Source organism: Spermophilus citellus, assembly GCF_964194105.1.
Source record: "Spermophilus citellus genome assembly, chromosome: 4".
Taxonomy (NCBI): Eukaryota; Metazoa; Chordata; class Mammalia; order Rodentia; family Sciuridae; genus Spermophilus; species Spermophilus citellus.
The window spans coordinates 69,042,909-69,060,379 of NC_138185.1; the positions used below are offsets into that span (position 1 = coordinate 69,042,909).

General features: G+C 46.4%; 2 protein-coding genes across 5 annotated transcripts in view; one reads left to right on the forward strand and one right to left on the reverse strand.

Moving 5' to 3' along the window:
• Positions 1-17,471, reverse strand: part of ZNF774 (zinc finger protein 774) — a 286,859-nt gene that overhangs the window by 265,013 nt on the left and 4,375 nt on the right. The window lies entirely within an intron of this gene.
• ALPK3 (alpha kinase 3) overlaps positions 11,084-17,471 on the forward strand; it is a 55,983-nt gene continuing 49,595 nt past the window's right edge. For all 4 annotated transcript variants that reach the window (XM_081290850.1, XM_081290851.1, XM_081290852.1 and 1 more), the window contains exon 1: positions 11,084-11,298. In XM_081290850.1, the coding sequence (XP_081146976.1) occupies positions 11,156-11,298 (143 nt within the window). In that variant the 5' untranslated portion in view covers positions 11,084-11,155. The remainder of the gene's footprint in view (positions 11,299-17,471) is intronic.

Consider the following 17,471-nt stretch of genomic DNA (forward strand, 5'->3'; position numbering starts at 1 on the left):
CACTTACACAGTAGTTTGGAGATTGTTCCAAACTCAGGCTGGGTTACTGGTTATGGTAATTCTTTGAAAGCTTCTAGCACAGTTCTTTGCATACAATAATGCTTCTAAAAGTGTATGGATGAGTGAATGAATGTGTGCATGAATGAATAAATCTGATTCAAATGGTAACTACAAAGTTCTCTCAGGGTCTGACCTGCTCAAGATGGGACCTTCTAGATTCTAGAATTTATCCTCTTGTTTTCCAAGGAATTCAGGCTATTGTTCACCTTCTCTGTAGATGCCACAGCAGCCCTAGGAAGTGGACACAGGATGACCTGGGCCCCTGGAGGAAAGAGCTCTAGGCTCTGCTCCGGAGTATGGGATTTTTTTCCCTCAGGTCTCTATTTAAAATGTCTCCTTCTTCTTCTTTTTTTTTTTTTTTTTTTTTTTTGAGAGAGAGAGAGAATTTTAATATTTTATTTTTTAGTTCTCGGCAGATACAACATCTTTGTTTGTATGTGATGCTGAGGATCGAACCCGGGCTGCACGCATGCCAGGCGAGCGCGCTACCGTTTGAGCCACATCCCCAGCCCCTAAAAATGTCTCCTCCTTATTGGAAAACAGTGTAACATTGGAGAAGATAGAAAATATGCATATTTGTAATCTTGTCCTTTTACCATTGCAGTATCATTTTTGTTATATCACATTCCAGTCCTTGCTCAACACATTTGTTAGGTTAATTTATGGCATAATCGTTGTAACAACAGTGGTTCATATTGAACATTTCTATGTATATATCTATTTTAATACAAACAGTAGCAGACATTCTTATATTTTTTGGGGGTGGTGGTGGGGAGGAGGGTTCTGGGGATTGAACCCAGGGGTGCTTCACCACTGAGCCACATTCCTAGTCCTTTTTATTTTGAGACAGGGTCTCACTAAGTTGCTGAGGCCAGCTTTGAGCTTGTGGTCCTCCTACCTCAGCCTCCCAAGCCATTGAGATTATTGGTATGTGCCACCACATTCATTCTTTTACTTAGCCTCATAACAATCCTATGTGATAGATACTACTAGTATTATTTCAGAGTTAGTGCAGTTGAGGTTCAGAGTGGCTGAATGATTTCCCTAGAGCTACAAAGTTAGCAAGGGACAGAGCTGGGATTTCGTACTCAGTGTTAGTATAACTAACACTCTATTGTCTCTAATTTCAAAACATACTTCTCTCCACTTAACATTACGTCATGAACATTTTCTGAGTTTCTACATAGCCTTGAAATATTTTCAATTATTTTAATTAATTATTTCATCATGCCAAATCAACATAATTTACTTAACCACTTCCTGCTTAACACTTCCATTTCCCACTTCATCAGGGAAATGAAAAATGTTGGGCATACAGCCTTTTGCTTCTGCAGAATTATTTCCTCAGGAGTTTGTCCCTATTTTTCCTTGAGTAATGGCAATGTGATAGAATGGAGCAGGCCAGAGACTAAAAGTTAAAAGCCCTTAGGTTCCAGTCTCCATCTGACAAAGTCATTTGCCGTCAGTTCTCTCACCAGTCAAATGAGGAGATTGGTTTATATAGCTGGATATCTTGAGTTTGGCTAGATTGTGTCTTCTTATTTCTGTATATATTCAGGTCAAAGTAGAGAAGACCTTCCCAAAAGCAAGAATTCTTACAGTATTTTCCCTTTGCTTATTTACTTTTGGCCTAGATATATAAAGAAATGGAAAAGACCTCCCTTTGCTCCCTCCCAGATGTATCACTTTTATTTCAATTTGTAATTTCAATTAGCATCAGATTTATGTTTTTTTCAGATAGGGTTCTAGCTCATCAGGCACAGTGTCATATGCCTGTAATCCCAGCAACTTGGGAGACTGAGGCAGGAGAATCACAAGTTCAAGGCCAGCCTCAGCAACTTAGCAGGGATCTGTCTCAAAAAAAATAAGAAGGGTTAGAGATGTAGCTCAGTGACAGAGACCTCTGGGCTCCATCTGTAGCACCGGGGTGGGGTGGGGATGGGGATAAATTAGCTCTTTTATGACTATTTTCTTTGGCTTTTGTTGAGACTGTCTAAGTTTGAACTATGGATCATTCCCAAGCATCCCTAAACCCTTCCATCATTCAAGCACATTAGGCACCTATATTCAGATGAATTTCTTAGCAAGTTCATTGTGCTATGTACTGGCCCTTTAAAATGCTTTTTTTTTCTTTCTTTTAACCATTTGTAAATTTAAAGTGTGTTTAGTGAAGGAATAAAAAAAAAAAATCAACAAAGAGCCCAGCGTGGTGACTCAAGCCTGTAATCCCAATAATTTGGGAGGTTGAGACAGGAGGATCACAAGTTCAAAGCCAGCCTCAGCAGTTAAGCAAGGCCCTAAGCAACTTAGTGAGAACTTGTCTCAAAGTAAAACATAAAAAGGGCTGGGATGTGGCTCAATGATTAAGCACCCCTGGGTTCAATTCCCGTATCAAAAGAAAAAAAATCAACAAAGAGCCAGGTGTGGTGGTGCACACCTGAAATCCCCCCCCCCCAAAAAAAAACCTTCTGGGGATGTAGCTCAGTGGTAAAGTCCTCCTGGGTTCAATCCCCTATGTACCAAATAAATAAATAAATAAATAAATAAATAAATAAATAAAAATAAACGTCATTGATCATATGAAAGATGGAAGGATGTGATAAAGCTATTTACAATTTCTGTCTGGAATGAGTCCCCATAATTGTGCTCAAATGATAGTGGACTGTAGCACCAGATCACTTCAAGTGTGGTCATGGTATTGCATAAACATCAATTGTCCAGACCTATTAGACTTTCTAAAATTGAAGCCCATCACCTTTGCCTCTATTCTCTGTGAAAAAGGGGACTACTGAATATGCTTTTATTTGAGAGAGTGGTTAAAATTCTCTTCCACCTGCCATTCATTAAACTGGGAAACCCCATTGTTTCCAAGCCTCTCTTCTCAATTACAGCCCAGGACACACTGTACACAATTATTCTACTCTGGGTCTTCCTAGTCCACAGACCAATCTGCTTAGAATCTCCCCCTAAATTCATTGTGCATAGTCAGGACAGAATATTTTGGGTATCTGAGGAGGGTGGGTATAGCTTTTTAAGAAGCTCTTTGTCAATAGAGAAAGATTCACATTTCTTTCCTTGACTGATTTTGAAGAGGGCTTGGGATATGACTTAAAAATGGGCAAAGACAAAGACAGAGGTTGAGGGGTTGAGTGAACAGTATGGAGGTGATGACAGAGAAAGGGTTAGAAAGTTGAGAAAAGCTGGGGAACAGCTCAGTGGTAGAGTGCTTGCCTAGCACACTCAAGGTGCTGTTCCATTCCCAGCATTACAAAAGAAAAAAGTTGTGAGGAACAGGCAGGAGAGTTTGAACAGAGTTTAAAGCTTGGAAAAAATGCACTTGACTCCTAAGACAGTGAAAGAGGTAGTGGCTTGATTTGTCCATGGCATCCCTTGGGTGGGCAGTAATGATGGCAACTGAGGCAGGGAGGTATTCAAGTTTTTAGAAGAGTGAGAAAAATACAGGTGTTGAGGAAAAGGAAGGCTGAGATACAAAACATTCCCTTAGTCAACCACGCATGGAGGTGCAAGCCTATAATCCCAGCTACTCAGGAGTCTGAGGCAGGAGGATCTCAAATTTGAGGTCAACTTTAGCAACTTAGGGAGACCCTTACTCAAAATAAAAAATAAAGGTCTGAGATGTACCTCATTGGTAATGTGCCCCTTCTCCACATTCAATCCCCAGTACTATTTAAAAAAATGCTAGAGATATAACTCAGTGACAGAGGCCCCTGCATTCAATTTCCCTGTATGTGTGTGTGTGTGTGGGGGGGGGCGGTGCGGATCGGAGAGGGGAGTGGCGGGGCCGTGTTCCCTTGGGAAAAAACCTAAAGGAAAAAGGCTGGTTCACTCTGGTTGGAGATGCATGGGTTGAGAACAACCTTTCTTAGGTTCTAAAGAAGATGTGCTGTATCCTGGATCTAACTAATTGCTGCCCCTGACCACAGAGTCACCCTCTCACCAGGAAAGTGCCTAGGTTTGTGGCAGTCTGATTGTGGAATCAGAGTAAGTAGATTGGGGAGGACCCCTAGCTGGGGTAGCCCTAACATGAGCCCCCAACTCCCCTTTCAATCAAAATAGAATTAGGAGTGGTTTCTTGTTGCCAGCAGTCCTTTCATTGGTGTCCACTTACACAAGCACAGCTGTGGCCACATCACCAGTCCCTGGATTCAAACATGCCAGAGTAGCTAGCTCATCCCAGGGCAGCAGGACCTGGAGGTTCCACCCTCCAGGAACAGAGGCTCAGCTGTCTGAGCTGAGACCTCTGGCAGCTCCAGGAGAAATCAGTCAGGCAGTCAAGAGCACTGCAGATCAGCCAGCAGAAAGGGTTGTTTGCAGTGCAAGAGAGTAGATTCCTGTGGGAGGGCAGGACCAGCAGAGATTTGGGTTTTGTTGAGCTTAGAGCCAAGATTTGACTTTAGAATAAATGGAATCAAGAGAAGGAGAACCGAAAGAGGAGATCTGGAGGGAGTGCACAGGTGTTTGATTTAGTCGGGGGAACTTTGAGGGCTGCAGTGGAAGCCGATGATGATGCATGAGGAGGTCCTCCCTGATGTCTCTCCTAGTCCTGTGCCACAGCTTATGGAACAAGCCACCTCAGTATGAGTCCATGTAGGTGCCAAAAAGAAAGAAAGAAAGAAATTAAGACCTGAAAAATCTACCAGTCATAGTGAAGTTGGTGATACTTGTGTCCATTTTGCCCTGTAAAGCTCACAGGTGAAGAGTAACCATTTATATAGCACAGTAGCCTGAGATGGACATCGGCAAAGCAGACATGTCCAGAGAGGAACATCCTGCATGGCATGGGGCTCACAGTGCCATTTAACATAAGGAGCTGTTGAAGGAACTTGATATTTCTTCAGGAAAAGAAATATAGGCACTCTTTTCATACCTTTGCAGGGCTGTTCTATCAAAAAGGAACTAGACCTCCATGGGGCCTCTGAACAGAATTCGACTTGGAATAAAAGGAAAATCCTCCTAAAAATGAAAACGGATGCCTGGCAGAGGGGCATATTCCATCCACTGGGGATGCCCTTGCATAGGCTGGGGCACCTTTATAGGAGTACCCTAGATAGTGCTGAGACCCTCCCTGCAAGGGCAGGGTGGGGATTGAGGTGGGGAGTACTTAATGATGGCCAAGTTCCCTTCCTGCCAATGCTGACTGCTTCTGCCTCATATCTCCTCTCTGGCACATAGCTAGAGCTATATGTTCTTCCCTTCACTTCCCCCTCTCCCCGGCCAGGAACCAAGTCTGGGCTTTGGAGTTCCATGTCAATTAACCCTCAGGGACTGACATTTGGTCACTTTTGTTGGGCATGTCTGATTCTGACCTTATGTTACAGCTCCAGCCATTGGATTGCTTCTGCCTTGTTCTGAAAGCCAATGGTTGCACATTATAACACAATTCTGATAACCCATTACTGCTCGATATTGTGACTGGTTACCCTTGGGCTCTTTTGAGAAGTTTGGTAGTGAAGGGAAGGATAAATGTCTTAGGGAAAAATTAGCATTAGATAATCTTCACAGCTGTGGGGAGGAAAGCCAGTCAGGGGACAGAAGCTATTAGAGCAAAGTGGCTGAGAAGGCCAGAAGTTTGGGAGCTGGGAAAGGGAACGACAATACATTTAAAAGTAGAGGTTGGGGGGCTGGAGTTGTAGCTCAGTGGTAGAGCTCTTGCCCAGCATGTGTGAGGCACTGGGTTCGATTCTTAGCACCACATATAAATAAATGAATAAAATAAAGGTCCATCAACATCTAAAAAAAATTTTAAAATAAAAAGTAGAGGTTGGTGGGACACAGGAATGATAAAGCTAGCCTGTCCTTCAGAGTTGACATTCTTGCCCAATGACCTCATTTCTTCCTGTGTGTTGAAGGAACAGTTGACCCTTGGAAGTGAGGAAGAGGAAAGGGAGGTTGGAATCTTCTTTGAAATATTTGCTATAGGGAAAGAAAAAGGTCAGCTTGGGAGAATGTCAAAGGATTGCCAAACTGTAGGAGACCAGCCTCAAATTGAACACTAGAAATGTTGGCCCTCTCCAGAGCAAGAAGTAGCCACACAGATTCCAGATTCCACCAATAAGGTTAGTTTAATAGAAGGTCAATGGGCAAGTGAAAGGAAATCCCTGAGGAGAGGGTAGTTGAAGCTACTGTCCACTCTCCACTATGTCCATTTGTGGTCAGAGTGGATAAGAGAAGTCAGGAAGGAATGTGAGAGTGTAGAGGTGAGGGGTGGGGAGTTGAGGTCTAGAGCTGGCCTGAAGCCAAGGACAGGCTTGGAAAGTAGAAAGATAACAGAGTGTCATTTTAGAGGTGATGGAAGACCTGGTGACAAGGTTCTAGTGGTGGGCATTTGATTGGATTACCAAAGGCTAGTAAGAGTGAAGGCCTTTGAGGGAATGAGGCCAAGGGACCTGCTGCTGGGGGGTTGACTAATGCTAGGAGCCACAAGCAAAATATATGATGTATGGCACCTTTGGTTGTAAAGCCAGCTAGCCACTGAGGTATTATTATGCTAAGATTTACATTCATATGCAAATTGGGCTCCTGCTGTTCACCTTGGCCTACTACTGGACTCATGTTACGGGGACTCATGGAGAGTTCCCATTGGTTGGGGAAGGATAGTAGGAGGAAATTCCGGGGGAGGTCCGGGGGACCCCAGGTTCCGGGAGACGGCGGTTCCGGTTAGACGCCCGCGTGGGAGGACCGGTTTTTTGCTTGCTGGCGCTGAGAGTGTTGGCGGCTTTTTCAAAATAAAGTTTTGTTCCTGCTTGAGTGGCTCGTGATTCTGTGCCCAGCCAAGACTGCGGCAGACTAAGTCATCAGAAGAGCTAGAATGATGGTGGGGGGCCAGAGCCTGGTGCAGCACAGTGGAACTTTATGTGAGTCAGTCATTGTTTTTAATAAGTTCAGGTGGAGGGTGGTGACAAATGTGATATAATGTCCTGATAGCTAATAAATATTGAGGGTAAAAGCTGAGGCAGGAAAATCACAAGTTCTAGCAGCTTTTCCTCAGCACAGCCTCAGCAACTTAGCAAGACCTTGTCTCCAAAAAATCAAAAGGGATTCCTGGGTTCAATCCCCAGTACCACAAAACCAACAAATAAATCAGGGGTAAGTATTGGGTAACGTAGTATGCTCTGGTCAAAGCTTCGAAGGAGGATGGATTTATTAAATTATTAAATGTCCCTTTCACGGCTCCCAAACTTCTGGCCTTCTCAGCCATCTTGTTCTTTTTTTTTTTTTTTTAATATTTATTTATTAGTTTTCGGCAGACACAACATCTTTGTTTGTATGTGGTGCTGAGGATCGAACCCGGGCCGCACACATGCCAGGCGAGCGCGCTACCGCTTGAGCCACATCCCCAGCCCAGCCATCTTGTTCTAATAGCTCTGTCCCCTGCCTGTTTCCCTCCCCACAGCTATGAAAAATATCAAATGTTAATTTTCCCTAAGACATTTATCCTTCCCTTCACTACAATTTATTATTATTAAATTTATTATTAAATATTCCTTTGACATTTCTTAGCTTTGGGAGGGAGAAAGCTGAGTAGGAAGAAGAAAAGATGCAACTAAGTTAAAATACAAGTCATGTTCAAATTCATCCAAACCTTGGTGAAAGGGGCTGAGGTAAGAGAGCCAGAGTATCTGGGGAGACTCCACTGTGCTCTGGCAGGGAACAGCTTCCCAGTAGGCTAAGTATGTTAACAGTAGCCCAGCATTTTCCTACAGTAAGCATCCAGTTTACTCTGGGCCCCCAGGAAGTTTGAAACAACTGGAAGGAGGGATGCTGGCACAAGTAGCAAGTTCGTACAGCGCTTCATCAGTGCTCATGTTTAATGACAAACACTGACTGCATTGTGCTCGATTATTCCTACGGAGAACCAGAGCATGCACTCCTCTGGACTCTTCTAGCATCATGTACAAATATCTAGCAAAGGATTTATGGCTGTTTTAATTTTTCTATCTTTCCTTCAGGTTTGAGAGATCGAGTCTCAAGGGCAGAGACTAGACCACATTAGTTTCTGAACCCTCAGCACCTGGCATAAAGCCTGGCATGGAGTAGTTAGTTGTTGCTTAAGTGCTTGTTGAATGAGCAACTATGACCTTCAGGATAATAAATAGAATGCCCCACTCCCTTTTACAAAGATGAAAGCTAGCCGGGCACAGTGGCACACATCCATGATTCCAGAGACTTGAGAGTCTGAAACAGACCACCAAGAAAGTTATTAGTGGGTAGAGTACAAAAGCAGAGAGATGCTAATTTTGTTATAGCTACACTAATCTAACCTCTGCAGGGGCCACATTAAAAAAAAAAAAAAAACTGATGAGCTGGAGGATATACCTAGGGTAGCTAGGGCTACCATACCCACTGTTACATGAGAAATGGCCTAGAGGGAAAGTCCAATCCCACAATGTGCTATACAAGGCCTCCAGACTCAGTCTCCTCCATTTGTTCACTTCTGCACACTTGAATGACATGCATACTGCTATATGTTTATGCATACCATCCCCTCTATCTGGAATATTCTGCCAACAGTCTAGTTGGTGAGTACCTGTTTTCAAAATCTTTCTCAGTATTTACCTCCTTCCTTAAAAAAAAATTATTTATTTTTTAGTTGTAGGTGAACACAATATCTTTATGTGATGCTGAGGATTGAACTCATATGTGCTAGGCAAGCACTCTACCACTGAGCCACAACCCCAGCCCACCTCCTTCCTTTTAAGACTGTCCTAACCAGGGGCTGGAGTTGCGGCTCAGTAGTGGCGCTTTGGCCTAGCACATGCGGGGCACTGGGTTTGATCCTCAGCATCATATAAAAACAAATACATAAAATAAGGGTATGGTGTCCAACTACAATGAAAAAATTTTTAAAAAATAAAAAAAAACTGTCCTAACTAAATCCCTAGACAGAGCTAGAATCCTAGTAACTGAGGCAAGAGGATTGCAAGTTCAAGGTCAGCCTCAGCAACTAGTGAAACCCTGTCTCAAAATAAAAAAATAAAAAGGGGTGGGATGCAGCTTAGCAGCAGAGCACCCTGGGTTCAATCTCCAGGATTACAAGAAGGGAAATAAAATTTCCAGGCAGAATTACTTTCTTTTCTCTTTCTTATTTTTTCTTTCTTTTTTTTGGGGGGGGCACTGGTAAAGCAACCAAGAGGGGCTCTACCACTGAGCTACATCCTTAGTCCTTTTTAAATTTTTTTTTTTATGTTCAGACAGGGTCTCTCTAAGTTGCTGGGGCTGATCTTGAACATGTGATCCTCCTGCCTCAGCCTCCTGAGTTGCTGGGATTACAGTCATACACAACCACACTTGGCTCTTTTCTAGTACTTTAATGTTCCCTTATACATAGTTTTGTAATAGTATGTTTCACCCTGTGTTGTATTTTATTTATATGCCTGTCTCCCCTATTAGACTTAAGCTTCTTGCAGGCAGAGATCATGTGATCCCTGTTTCTAGCACAGCTGCCCTAGCCTGATACTCTCTTGATTTAAACAAATGAACCAAAACTTTTAGTGGTTTTCAAATGTTTGATGGACCACACTGTAGATGACTAAAGGGATGTTAATGCACACACCTTCAAAGACCCAAGAACAGGCTGAATGGAGGCATGTGATCAAGAGATGGATTTGGGCTCCTAGGAGAAAATACTTTAGTATTGGTCAGTTCTTAGATTCCACCAATAGAAGCCTAATTTGAAGTAGCTTGAGCAAAAGAGAGATTTTTTTTGGCACTCAGATTCCAAGGAAAAGTTGAAATGCCAACCTGCAGGAAGGCCAAGGACAAAGCTGACAAATCTGGGAACACCTGCAACAAAGTACCTGAAAGCTTTCAGGACCCTGTGGCCCTCTCCTCTGCTGAAGACTTCCATCTTCCTCAATGAAGATTGGCCTCCTCCATATAGTAGGAAGTATGGCTGCGGACAGGTTGAATCTCATAGCTTTCTACCACAGAGACACCAGCTTTCACTCCCAATTCCAGCAAAGAATGTTTTGATGGAGAACTTTCACAGACACAGTTTGGTGTCTGTGGTCAGGAAGATGGAGTACCATGAATAGCCTGGTTTGGGTCAAATGTCAGTTGGCTGAGCTCAGGGATGGGATGCCATTGGGAACCACGCAGAGGGGGAAAACAATTTCCAAAAGGAATGGGGATGTGGGTGCAACCTGGAGAACTGAGGGGTTGAACTCCTTTATTCCCACTTTCTAACCATTATATTCACTTAGCTCCAAACACTTTCTGGTTGCACTCAGCGATATAGGAAAAGGAAGGACCAGTAAAAAGATTATGGTTACTCCTAATATTCAGCACAGGTTTAGGCGGTGCTTAGCACTTCACTCTGGCAATTGTTGGATGAGAATTATTCTTCTGGGCTTTATTAGTCCTCAACCCATTTCCCGCCCTGGTACTGGGAAATAAAGGCTGAAAGGGTGGAGGAGGTTTGATTACTCTAGAAGCATTTATTAAAGCCCCTGATTTATATTAGATCCTGGGAGAGATAGGGGAAGACACAAGACACACATCCAGAAGAGTTCCTGCCTCCAGGATGGGAGTCACCAATGGAGATGGTTAGGTTTGTGTAAGTGGACCAGCAGTCTAAAGGGTCATGAAGGTGGGGGTGGGGCTGCTGCCACAAGAGGCCTGGATCTTAGACCGCCTTGGCTCCTGTGGATCTAGTTCAAGCTCCCAAGCAGCATGCCTGGCTCCCCATCCCCGGGCTGCTTCTCGAAATCAGCTTCGGGAGGTTCCTCACTGGCAAAATCCGAAGGGAGCAAGAAAGGAGTGTGGACAGCAGCGGGGGTCGTGGGGTCTCCATTGAGGGGCCCATTCACAGTTCTGTTTCAAGCACAGCGCTTCCCTCCTCCCTGGGCTTTGCGCCGCCAAGCCAGCGCAGCTTGACAGCCGTCGTGGGTCAGTGGAGGGGTGGCCAAGGGACTGGGCGCCGGCCCCTCCAGGCATGCCGTGGCGGGCCGGCGGGGGAGGGACAGCAGCAGGTGACGGCGCGGTTTCGGGCTATAAATAGGGGAGCGTCGCGCGGGCGGCAGGGGCCGGCGGCTGGGCTGGAGGCCGGCTGGAGGGCGGGCAGGGCGGCGGCGCCATGGGGTCGCGGAGGGTCCCCAGTCGCGGCTGGGGCCTGGGCGCGCGGGCGGGGACTGGTCCCGACGGCGAGGACGATGGGCCGGTGTGGATCCCCAGCCCGGCCAGCCGCAGCTACCTGCTCAGCGTGCGACCCGAGACCAGGTGAATAGCGCCGAGGGGGTGGGCAGCGCCGGGTAGGGCTCCTCTAGGGCGGGCGAGGCTCAGGGTGCCGCCTGCGCCCCTGCTGGCTCGGGCTGCTCCTCCTTGGAGACCTGGGTGGGGCCCGCGCCCTCGAGCGCTCAGCCTAAAGCCTAAGGCTTGGAGACAGGGACAGGGACAGGCCAGAATGCCCCTCATGGCTTCTCCTGACCCCTTGAGGCTCAAGGGCCTCAGGCCTCTGGCAACTGAGAGGCCCAAGAGAGGAGCAAGGCCCTATTTGGGGGATTTCACAGGGCCTGAAGGTTTTCCTTATCTCCCCACCCCACACCCGGCTACTCCCTGGGACTGGATTCCAGAGCTAGCGATAAGGAAAGTCGGAGTGGCTGAAATTCCTCCCTGGTGGTAGGGAGGGGGAGCGCACTGGTGGCTGGGGAGAGGGACGGGGGACTGCCCTGAATGGGACCTGATTAGCTCAGGGTGGGGGACATAGACCAGGAAGAAAGAAACCTTGTAATAAGTAAGGGTCCTCCTCTGGGCCCAAGGCATTGGTCTTCTTCCCAGGGTCTATATCAGGGCTGGTGAGATGAAGGGGTGGAATCAAGGGCTGGTTCCTATCTGGGATACCAGGGATTGAGGACCTGAAGCTCTGAGGGAGCCAATTGTCCTGCCCTGTTGGGGGTGGGGGTGAGGTGCCAGAGAGGGGTGGAATTGATGAGCCCTTCACTGGTCTTCCCAGAGGTAAAGAGTATGGAGACTTTGTTTTAGGAGGAGGCTGCCCACAGATATACCGACACACAGACAACTGACAAGCATACAGGCACTGAGAAGGATACATGTATTGCCAGGAGACAGACACTTCCTGCCCATTCTGGGCAACTAAGTTTCCTTTCACTCTGGAGTCTGTTTTCAAAGGGGAATGTGATGGTTTGGCTATTGGGGTAGTGTTGCTTCCTGCTCAGAATTTGTTGTGACCATTTGACGTGTTTTATGCAGAAAATAGACTTTACTGTGAGACACTGTCTAGAGATCTGTTATTCTCCCTTCATTAAACAGCATAAAAACAGACATCAAGGACGTTCGGGAAAAGTCCTGGGCACTTCCTCTAGGATTGGCTGAGTCCTATTGACCTTGGAGTTGGAAAAGTTCAAATGTAACCGGAACCTGTTTCTGCATAAAACACGTCAAATGGTGTCACATGCCTGGGGCAGGGCTGAGGGCTCCTGTTAGTGACTGAGTCAGACTTGAGAAGGTCCCTGGCTGCCAGGAAAAAATGCCCCTTCCTCTTAAGTACTGTCTCTACTTAAACACGGGAATGAAATGTGGTCATTTGTTCTGGTCTTTAATGAAGGGCACTCCCTGTGGAGGCCTCACATTTGTCACAGTGACTTGTCTGGGCTTTTAAAATTTTTTTGTTTTTAGTAATGGGGATTGAACCCAGAAGTGCTCTACCACTGAGCCACATCTCCAGCCCTTTTATTTATTTATTTATTTTGATATAGGTTTCCCTAAATTGCCCAGGCTGGTTTCGAATTTAAGATCTCCTGTCTCAGCCTCCAGAGGCACTGGGATATAGGTGTGCACTACCATACCTGGCTTATCTGGGGTCTGTCACCTGCTTCTGGCCTTGTCCAATACCAGTGCAACAAGGAGAAAGAAAGCAGAATTCTTCTTAGAGCAGTGATGAGGAAGAGAAGGAAAGGTGGTTCAAAATCCAGGTGGATTGGGGAAGACTGTTAGGAACAAGGCTGGAGAGTGGACGCAGTGCTGCTGTCTGGCTGAGCAGTTGTGTGATGGACATTTTCATTGCATATTTGATGTACTCAAAGTAGTGTGTCAGCCAGAGAGCAGCAGGTGGGAAAGAAGTGGCAGTCTCAAGGCCCCTTGGACCTGAATGGGGATTCTCGTAAAAGGATTGAACCTGAGGGTTGAACCCAGGGCCTTACACATGCTAGTCAAGTGCTCTACCACTGAGCTACGTCCCCACATCCAAAAGGAGTCTCTTTGCCTTTAGAGGGACAGGATAGGCACAGTGGGAAAGAAGGTTTTTCAGTCTTGGATTTTGGACTATGCTATGCCCCTGTAGTTTTCTGTTTCCTGCCAACTGGACACAACTGGACCCCTACCCCACCCCCTCCACAGGTTCTGTGAGACAAGGAGAAAGAATTATTTGGCCTCGGGAAGAGCCTTTGGCCAAAGAGGGGACAATATGAATGGGACTGCCTGGGGAGGGCCAGCTGGAGGAGGCACCACAGAGTCTGCTGTCCCTCAGAACAGCCTGACTGCCTGTGGGGATGGGTAGAGTGCCCAAGGGAGAAAGAGGGTCCTTTAAGGACCTTGTCAACTATATCTGGCTCCAGTCCAGTTGAGCCTTGACTATCCCAGGGTCCTAACTGTAAGGCAAAGTTCTGCCCCCCACTCACTCTTGACTCCACTCAACTGGGTCTACCTTGAGACCAAACATTTTCTGGGTGTACTTTTACATGGAGCTCTTGGGGCATTATTCTCAAGGGTCCTTGTGAGTGTGGGTTCTCCCTGAGAGTCTATGAGTAGCTGGGCAATGGCTGAGGCTCCAGAAGCCTTGGTCCCAGTCTAGATTCTATGTCCCTATGCACATCTTCCTTCCCTCTGCCCCAAGACCCTTGGAGGGGTTTCCAGTCCAATGTCAGCTCAAGGATACTTACTGAGGTTAAAGGTGTGTAGAGAGTTCCACCAAGCTGTCTGGACTGAGAGGCCAAGCCTCTTCAGTCACCCAGCCCGTAGGACCTCGCTCCTATAGGAAAGTGGCATATGGCTTCCTAGAATAGGATGAAAAGTGAAAGCATTTATGATGAATTTGCTTTTATGGGACACACAGACATTTTATTTCAGATGAGATCGGGCACATTCAGGTTGGTATGCCTATAGGTAGAAATTTCATTTCATTTCATGGAGTCCCAGGTCCTGGTAGACTCAGAGGAACAGCAGAACTATCATGTTATTAAAGATAGCTCCAAAACAAGCTTTGTTATTCTTTAGGGTTGGATGTCTAGGGTTAGGGCAACTGAGTCCTTAGGCCAGGACTTTCCATGTCTTTTATGAAATTCAGAAAGAACGGCAGGCCCCCAGCTTCTATGATACTCCTTGTTCCCTCCCCAGGTCTACTTTACTTCTTTATGCAGACACCTTTCTTTCCTGGGCCTTGAATTCCCATTCTAAAATATGAAAGCAACACAAAGAACTCTTTAAATAAAGTCTTTCTGCCCCAACATTTGATTTCTCTGATTCAGAACTCCTCAAAGACAGCAAATGTGGAGCTCCCTGCCGGGGCCAGAGCCAATGGGGTACTGGCAGGTCTTCTACCTTCTGAAGACAAGGAGCTCCATCAGCCCAGGATTCCTCCTGATCTAACATGTAAGAGCAAGACCTAGAGAAAGCAGGACTTGGGGCCAGGATGCAGAGCTTCACAAACAGCCTGGAGAGAGCTGGTGGGAGGGCTCATTATTCTAGTTCAGTCCCATGCCCACGTGCAGGTGGAACTTGTCATTTCCTCTCTAATTTAGAAAGCTGACTCTCCCCCTCTCCTTCCCAGGGAAGAAATCCAAACCCAAAGAAGGAGAAATATCTCATTTCTAAGAAGAGAGACAAAGGAAGTTTATGGTCCAGGAAAGGATGGAGTTGGCCAGTGCCTCAGAACCAAGGGAAGTTCGCCCACACAGCCTCCAGAGGATTTTTAAGGCTCTGAGCAAAAGCAGCTGCATTCTTGCTCCTTCTTACCATTTTTTTCTGGAGCAGCAGCTCCCTCTGGGGGACAGGACCCTTCCTGTTTGACAAATGCGATCTTACACTTCTCCCCTCCCTGTCTTCCCTTCCCCCTTCTTCCTTTCTCTCTCCTTTCCCCCTCTCTTTTCAGAGAACGTGGGTTGAATATGTATTGTATGCCTGGCACTGTGCTAGGAGCTACAGAAACTACAAAAAGATCTAGATTTGAAGGCTTGATGGGTAGGACTTAGTTGAACAGAAGGAAGGAGAGAGGACTTTTAGAGCTGGGAGGACAAAAGTAAAGGCCATGGACACAACTATGCCAATCAGGGACAGGTCTGGCTCCATGGAACCCGAGTTCCATTGGGAAAGTGAGAGAACCGTAGTTGTAGTGTGGCTGAGAGCAGATCAAGGAGGGCCTTAAATACAGAGTCAGGGAGTTGGGACTCAATATAATGCTGATCCTGCAGCATTTTGTTCAGAGGTGGAGTTTGGGGTTAAAGAGGAAGGAGACTGAGGTGATCATCAAACATGGAGCCATGAGGATCTAGATCAGAGTCCAACAGTAGGAGCAGAGAGAAAGAGAAAAAGGCTGAGAATTACTGCCTGACTAGATTTGAGGCATGAAGGAGAGAAGGAGTCCAAGATGGTATATTTTGATCTTAGGAATTTGAGAGAATGCTGGTGGTATATACAAAACCAGGAGTATTGGAGGGAAAGCCAGGTTTTAAGGAACAGGATACATGGGTTTTGTTTGTTTGTTTGTTTTGTGTGTGTGTTTTCTTTTGGTGGTACTGGGGATTGAAACTTGGGTTACTCTACTACATCCCCATCCCTTTTATTTTATTTTTTGGTACCAGGGATTGAACCTAGGGGTATTTAACCACTGAGCCAAATATATATATATATATAGTCTCCTTAAGTTGCTTAAGGTATCACTAAGTTGCTGAGGCTGGCTTTTAACTTGTGATTCTCCTGCCTCAGTCTCCCAAATCACTGGGATTGTGGGTGTGCTCCACCATGCCCTTTTACTTTTGATTTTGAGGCAGGGTCTCACTAAATTGCTGAGGCTGGCCTGGAACTTGCCATTCTCCTGCCTCAGCCCTGAGTTGCTGGGATTACAGGCATGTGCCACCATGCCCAGCTAAGGTCATTTCTTTATGACCGCAAAACCAAACCCATGCCAAACGCAGTGGTGCATACCTGTAATCCCAGCTATTCTGGAAGCTGAGGCAGGAAAATCACAAATTCAAGGATAGCCCAGGAAGCTTAGTGAGACCTGGTGGTTTCAATATAAAAAATAAAAGGACTGGGAATGTGGCTCAGTCGTAGAGCACCCCTGAGTTCAATCCCCAGTACGAAAAGGAAGGAAGGAAGGAAGGAGGGAAGGAAGGAAGGAAGGAAGGAAGGAAGGAAGGAAGGAAGGAAGGAAGGAAGGAAGGAAGGAGAAAAAAAGGCAGGCACAATAGCTCACGCCTGTAATCCCAGTGGCTCAGGAGGCTGAGACAGGAGGATCATGGGTTCAAAGCCAGCCTCAGCAATAGCAGGGTGCTAAGTAACTCAGGGAGACCCTGTCTCTAAATAAAATACAAAATAGGGCTGGGGATGTGGCTCCGTGGCCAAATGCCCCTGAATTCAATCCCTGGTAGAGAGAGAGAGACCTATAAAACAAAAACAACAACAAGTAGTCATGGGCAGATGTTGTATGCAGTCTTAGAGCTTTCTGTGGTTAGAAATGTAGATCACAATTGCCATTGTACAGGCTGGGCTGTCAAAAAGGAAGGGAGAGTATTTCTGCAGCTGGAGGGGATATGGGCTGGTGGCCTTGGCCATCTCCCAAAGAGCTGAGGTCCAGGGCTCCACAGGAGATATTTGTGTTAGAAAAGGGAGAGGGAGAGGTAGAAGTCAGGTTCCTACCAAGGGCCTAGAGTTCCCTTGGAGCAGCCTTGTGTGGGGCCTCCTCGCTTGGTGCACAACCAGGCCCTGGTTAGTGCCCCAGGCAGGAGGGTGATCAGTGCCTCAAGCTTGGAGGGGCCTCCTGTTGGTTTGAGCAATCTGGGTCCCTCGGGGCTCCTGCTGGATTAACTGCTTTGTTTTTTCTCCTCTTCTTCACTCTCCCAGCTGGTTTGCCTTGCTCTTTAACCAACTTTAACATATTAATAGTGGGTGTTCTCCAAACCACCTGTCTTCTTCTTAGCTTGTGAAGGGAATTTCCAGGAACGAGGCTCTCCCTCTCAAAAGGCGGAGAGTGGAAGCAGGAGCTGCCCCCAGCCTGGTGTGCTGTGTGCTGGGGAATTGGCAAAGGCTCCTTCTGAGGACAGAGACCCAAGTGCCCCAGGCACACCTCTCTCCCAGCTCAGCCCCAAGGACCTCCTTCCTGCCTAACCGTTTTTCTGGACTCTGCTGCCTTTAACCAGCTCTTGGTTTCAGATACATTG